Source organism: Octopus bimaculoides, chromosome 1, assembly GCF_001194135.2.
Source record: "Octopus bimaculoides isolate UCB-OBI-ISO-001 chromosome 1, ASM119413v2, whole genome shotgun sequence".
NCBI classification, from domain to species: domain Eukaryota; kingdom Metazoa; phylum Mollusca; class Cephalopoda; order Octopoda; family Octopodidae; genus Octopus; species Octopus bimaculoides.
In genome coordinates, this window is record NC_068981.1 from 156959416 (window position 1) to 156966821 (window position 7406).

The 7406-nt window shown below is 33.4% G+C and overlaps 2 protein-coding genes across 2 annotated transcripts in view; one reads left to right on the plus strand and one right to left on the minus strand.

Moving 5' to 3' along the window:
• Positions 1–7406, minus strand: part of LOC106871411 (protein disulfide-isomerase TMX3) — a 121624-nt gene that overhangs the window by 24379 nt on the left and 89839 nt on the right. The gene's annotated exons all lie outside the window — the stretch shown is intronic.
• LOC106871412 (techylectin-5B) overlaps positions 2198–7406 on the plus strand; it is a 34709-nt gene continuing 29500 nt past the window's right edge. Inside the window, exon 1 of the mRNA XM_014917837.2 lies at positions 2198–4180. Coding sequence (XP_014773323.1) covers positions 3532–4180 — 649 coding nt within the window. The 5' untranslated portion in view covers positions 2198–3531. The remainder of the gene's footprint in view (positions 4181–7406) is intronic.

Sequence of the window (7406 nt, forward strand, 5' to 3'; positions counted from 1 at the left end):
TGTGTGTGTGTGTGTGTGTTTGTATGTCTGTGTTTGTCCCCCCACCATCGCTTGACAACCGATGCTGGTGTGTTTACGTCCCCGTAGCTTAGCGGTTCAGCAAACAGAGACTGATAGAATAAGTACTAGGCTTACAAAGAATAAGTCCTGGGGTCGATTTTCTCAACTAAAGGCGGTGCTCCAGCATGGCCACAGTCAAATGACTGAAACAAGTATAAGAGTAAAAGAGTAAAGGCACACAACTACTTTTGGAATGGAAAATATTAGTGCAATTGAATAACATGCTTGTATATTGCATGTTCTTATTTTTAAGTAACTCTAAGATATGAAAAACAAGGTTGATCTCAATAGGATCTGACCAGTGACATGCTAAATGAGATGCTTAGTACAGGAATCTACTAGCTCAACCCTGTTTTCTTTACCTAAAGTACAGTTCTCAGCTAGATCCTTTTTTCCACTTCCACTAGGCTTGTTGCTTACATTTTATACTCTGTTATTGCATCATCACCCAGCTCCAATGGCACAATTAGTCAAAGACTTAAAGTAAATTAACTGACACATTACAAAAAATTATCCAAATGAATTTTTTGCACGATGTTGAAAAAAAAAAAAAAAACTCAAGCTTGTCCCCATTTTCCATCATCTATGTTTTTTAGCTAAAATTCCATAAACAGATTTATATAAAAACATTTCTTCACATTGAAGGTCTAACAATTTTCTTTTCCCTAGTCAAAACAAAGTTCATTTTGCTCTTAATCTGCCAAACAGCCAGTTATTTGGCAAGCTTTTTAAAGTTTCTCTTACATAATATAACCCCAATACATCACAAAACTGCAGAATTTTCAATTCAGTTCTTTCTATTCTTTTATTCTTTTTTACTCTTTTACTTATATCAGTCATTTGATTGTGGCCATTCTGGAGCACAACCTTAAAGGGTTTTAGTTGAAGAAATCAATCCCAGGACTTATTCTTTGTAAGGGTGACAAACACCAACATACACATATAAATACACACACACACACACACGATGGGCTTCTTTTAGTTTCTGTCTACTAGAAGACACTAGCCCAAAGTACTTCACAGTGGGACTGAACCCAAAACCATGTAGTTGGAAAGCAAACTCCTTACCACACTGCCACGCCTGTGCCTATAATGGAACAAATGCATTAATCTTCTTGATATCAACCTATCTGACTCTGCCTTTAGTTTCCAGTTTTAAAGTGATCTAAATTAAATATATTCTATCAAAATTTTATGCTTATTTGTTTTCAAACACGTCTAATAAATTCTTCATTATTTTCAAAATTTTCTGAAAGAAAGGCAGTGTATTTTAACAGAAATATGGTAGCAAAAGAGTTAAAACACTTTCAAGGATATAATACAACTCTCCATAAGAACGCTCTCTCCAAAATACAAATAAAAGTACCTGCCCATGAATGAAATACTGATATCCCCACCCCACAGTACATGAAAACAACATTCATTCCTATAGCCAATAATAACAAAGATAAGAAACAATAAACATGCAACCACCAGTCAGTTAGATATCTTGATAATACAATCAGGACATCTTGAAACATCAGCGCAATGAATCTGGAGACACATCAGTGTAAAGTAAAATCTTTACAACTAGTGATCAAAACTAGACTAAATTTGGTTCATAAGGTACTTATTTTTCTTCCCATTATGCTCACCAAACAGAACAGTACCACCTCTCTAGACATTTTCTAAGATTTGTGTTTCTATAGCCCCAAGCTTTTGATGGAGGTCTGAAATATTTACAGGGATGTAAATAGTGACAGAAATAAATTCTCAATGGGAGAAAGAGAGAGACAGAAATATATAAGTAACCGGCTATGTTTTATTTCCTCTTTTGAAAAAAAAAAATTGAGAAAGAGAACATATGTGTTTATCTATAGTTCATAAGTCATATGTATACGTATATCTGTTTATATTTATGTACGTGTTTCAGCAAGTATTTTAGATGTGTAAATGTATACATAACTATGAGTGTGTGTGTATATATATATATATATATTTCATACACACGTGTGTGTGTATTTATGTCTGTATATTTATATATATAAATTTGTTTAATTGCAAATATGCTTAAGGGTTTATGTTTGTTTTTAAGTGTGTGTATCACTCCCTGCCTACAGGTCTAGTGAGTTGAGGTAACTATAATGTTATGTATGATTAAACAGACAGGCCAAAGTCAATATGCATTTATATATAAGTGGAAGTATTCAAACTGTGTATGTGTGTATTTGTCTGCCTGTCTCTGTACATGTGGTTTCTGGCTTGTTTTCAGATTCCATCAGCTTCCTCCGCCCAAGGAAAATATCTAAACTACTATTGGCAAGGAATGTCAGATGCAAGGGGGTTTCCTGACTGCAGCTGGGTCAGACCATATGCAAAATACAATACGGGAGAAGTGTTTTAATTTTGAAAGTTGATTACATCAAATTCAGAAAATACTCACAAATTCTCCACTTGCAAACACACATACATACATATTTTACACACACACACACACACACATTATAAAACATTATATTATATATTATTATATTATATTATATCATATTATATTATATATTATTAAATTATATTTTACATATACATATTTCAAATATACTTTATTACTGAATACATATTTATTTTCCTGTACATGCAACACATGCAACATGAGACACACTTTCTACAGAAAATTATTACCAGCATACTGATATGTTGTGATAAAGGCGGAGACAAATCTAGCCCAGCCTCTCAAATTTACTCAACATTTCAGCTTACTTAGCTAATTTTCCATTCAGTTAGTTTAACACCATAAAATATGTAAGAAACACTCTAATAACATTGGTTAACAGTTTTACTGGGCGAACACCCATAGAAAAGAACCCCTTGATAGTAGACTTTTTGTTTTAGTGCTCCTGGAAGAACAATTAATTGAATGTCTATATATAAATGATTGAAACAGGAAGAAGGAGAAAGAAAGCAAGAAAAAGGGAAGTAGGGAGGAGATAGAAATAGCATACCAGAGAGGTATCAGTGATTCTATGTTTTATACTGCTAGGCACTACATTTTTATCTCAATGTTATTTAGAAAGGGGAAACAAGTATACACATTTTAGATAGAGATGGATCATTCAAACAGGAAATATTAAATAACAAAACAAAAAGTATTAAAAACGAAACAAAAAAAAAAAAGAAATTGATAAAGTGCACATATTTAGGGGAATGACATAGAGATAGATATCTAATGTTGACAGTGATGAGCATTGGAGTAGTAAGCTATTGTATAACAAGGACATAGAAAGTATCAAAGAATTTACACTGGAACAGAGAAAATTCCAAAGAAAAATATAAGATATATTTTCAGTGAATCACTAGAAATAGGGAAAATACTATCACTGTAAGCAGGAAAATATACCACATTACTCTACTTTAGATATATTCTTGATTCACCAGGTGACTAAGTAACTACTTTTTAAACCACCTTGAAGTCAGTCAATTAATACTCACACCAACATGTTCATCAACACAATAATTATTGGCCTTCTTATCTTCTTGCAAACTTTTCACAAAGGCTGGGATACAGATGCAGCATCCCACAATATCAATACAAGGAAGAAAAGTAAATCGGCTTCCGTTAGGAGCACTAAGTGTGCATACACAATAGTGGTTAATGAAGTAGATGCTTCTCAGTGTCCAGTGATGACACAACCAGTGCAGTCGGACCATACAGCAGATGGAAAAGCTCAGAAAAAATCAACAGTGTCCTCAAGTGAAGTGCATGGTTTAACTTCAAAGATCCATAGTGTAGAAACTACCCTGTTAGGTGAAATTGTCAAAAACCGCGAACTAAACACAACACTGACTCATCATAGTATCATGCTACAAAAGGCAGAGGACCGGTTTCTGAAGTACCAAAACAACTTCACATCACTTTTCCGAGCCATCATGTTTATGGAACAGAAAATCCGAAAACAGAAGGAAATTAGTCGCAACTTGGACAACAAGCTGTCTAACATAATGCTTGATGTTGTGGAAGTGAACAATGTACTTTCACGGAAAACTCCAGGCCCAGGAACAAGTCTCAAAGACAAACAAATCAAAGTAGAAAGTGCAGCACATGTAAGACAATGTGGAATTACTGACGACACAGATATTTTCCAAGGTAAGCAATGTTTCTATGCTGGATGCAACAATGCATTTGCATGTAGCTGTGATGACAAGTATACATACATGATTGCAGCTAACACTACATATAAACACAATTACATGTAATAAGGATAGCTAGTGCATACATGAGTACATACATACATACATACATAAACATAAATATATATATATATATATATATATATATATATATATATATATACACACACACACACACACAAATATATAAATATATGCACATACATCTACACACGCACACACATTAGAAACAAACTAAAAAATTATTCCTTGACACCAGAATGTTGGATAAAAAAAGTATGCATACATATATTTCTCAATACATTGTTTTAGAATAATTAGCGTGCTCGATATTCTGAAGTAGAGCTGAAATTCTGTCATATGGTATTGCATGCTAATTACAATAGGAAGATTAAATACTGATATTGTGATAAAGTGATACTTTTAGTTGAATATTCAATTTCATTTTACGTATGTACATCCTTAGATTACATTACACACTCACATCATCATCATCTTTTAACACTCAAGCTCCATGGGTTGGATGGTTTGAGAGGATCCCATGGACCAAGGACTGCATCACTACCATGTTCCAATATGTGTGTGTGTGAGTGTGTGTATACATAATACATATATATACACACACATACACACAACAACACTAATAATATATTATTTAAGATCATCATCAATATTTTATGTCTGCTTTCCATGTTGTCGTGGGTTGAACCTAAACCACAGTCCAAGTAAGTTCTTATTGAGACTTACTACCCTCCTACAAAGATCGGAGGACCATGACTCACTCTTATAGTTCAATTTTTGGCTTGTTTCTGTGGCTGAATGACCTTCTCACACATACACACATTGCCACAATGACCAATATTTACAGAATATTTAGTTACATCTGGCAATAATAGATAAGGAGCACATGTATTCATTCATTCCACATGACTGAGAATCAAAGTGTGTGTACGTATGTGCGTGTCTTGTGCACATGCACAAGATGACACGTGTATACATATGCACACACTTGTGTTTATATAGAGAAAGCTACCTACTTCAATTTCCAATTTCTTAAGATTTTCTTCATTATGAACACTAAAATTATGTGCAAGCACACACACACACACACACACACACCTGAGCATGCATTTGCAAGAAGAAGAATAAAAGAAACAAACAAATGTAGAGTGGTAACAAAATATTCCAGTTCCTTCTTTTTAAATTTTGTGGTATATTCAAATGAAGGAGTTTTTTTGCTTCTTTTTTTTATTTTCAAATCATATTATAAATTGATAGTGAATATGTGAATGTGTCCGTATACCAGCTGCATAACATCAAGAGAACCAGAAGAAAGAAGAGGAGGTGAAAAGAGAACAAAAAAAAAAGTTAGCATGAAGAGAAAAAGAGACAATTGTTACTTAGGAGTGAGGTTGTTGCTAAGTTGTTATTTAACATCAATGTCAGCACTGGTTGAGTAGATTAACTTTTTTGTTAAAGAAATCAGATATATCCACTCAAAATTTCATTACTTTTAAATGTGGAAAACAATTCTATATATGAATCTATCTTTTGTTGAGTAATGTCATGTTTGAAACAATTTTTTGTTGAGATACGTCAAGTTTACAGAGACAATATGACTTGGAGAAAATATAAATTCTATTTTTTTGGTAGATATTTAACAAAATTACTAGAATTGCCAAAATTTTTTATTTCACAGTTAAAGGAATAATGATTAAAAACATCTCCAATAGTGGCCATCCAGATTTTTTTTCAGGCATGATGTATCGCCACTGGATTATATATAGGCGCAGGCGTGGTTGTGTGGTAAGAAGCTTGCTTTCCAACCACATGGTACTAGGTTCAGTCCCATTGCATGGCACCTTGGGCAAGTGTCTTCAACTATAGCCTCGGGCCAACCAAAACCTTGTGAGTGGTTTGGTAGACAGAAACTGAAAGAAACCCGTCGTGTGTGTGTGTGTGTGTGTTTGTCCCCCCACCATCGCTTGACAACCAGTGTTGGTGTGTTTATATCCCCCGTAACATAAGCGGTTCAGCAAAAGAGACTGATAGAATAAGTACCAGGCTTACAAAGAATATGTCCTGGGGTTGAACTGTTCGACTAAAGGTGGCGCTTCAGCATGGCTGCAGTCAAATGAATGAAACAAGTAAAAAAAAAAAGAATAAAAGAAAAAAAATATACATATACAAATAACAAAAATAAAATTAAAATAATAAAATTAAAAAAATAAATATATATATATATATATATTTATATAGGCATGGGTAATGTGATAGAAAATTAGCTGTTATTTCTAGCAGGGTGTATAACAACAGAGAACAAAATGAAGGTGGGAGAAATTTTGGCCACATTCACACTTGAAGGTGCCCACAAAATAGTTGAAGTTTTGTCATCAAAACAATAATGTAATACAAATTCCATTCATATAAATTTATATGTCGAATTTAAGATGAATTTTAATTTTTTTTTTCATAGTACACATGTACTTCTACAAGTTCTTATGTACTTTGCCCCATGTACTAAAATGGTGCCTACCCTTTTTTAAGAGGTTTCCTTAGATATTAAACTACAGCAGTTTTTTACTGAAACACGGATTTTCATGTAAAAAGGAGTTGGGAGCTCAAAGGACTGATATAACAACCACTTTTCTTGGAGTCATATTTCTCTAAAAATAAAAAAAAAAGGGGACATTCTTTGAACGGGAAAAGGAAAATAGTGAAAAATGTAAGAATAAATATTTTAGCAAAATTATGTGATGTAGGTTAAAACTAATGTAAAAGTACTGAGACATCAACTTGAAGCCTTAACTGTCATGAATTGTCATGAAACAGCAAATTGTGTTTGTGTGGGTGAGCAGAAAGAGAGTAGAAAGGAGGGGAAGGGAGACAATAAATGACAGTCAAGAGAGTTTAAAAAACATTTAAGATATAGGAATTATCAAAACGGAAAGAAAAAAAAAAGAGCTGAGAAAAGGGAATTAAGTATAGATTGTGATGTCCAGATAATTCATCAATGGACACCTCAGAGAGTACATGGGAAGTGATGATGATGATGATGGTGGTGGATGGTGGTGGTGGTGGTGGTGGAAAAGAGAAATTCCTTATATTCCATTAACAATTTTGAAAAAAAAAAGCATAAAAGCTTTCCATTTTTTTTTCTTTTTACCAGCTCATGGTTTTCA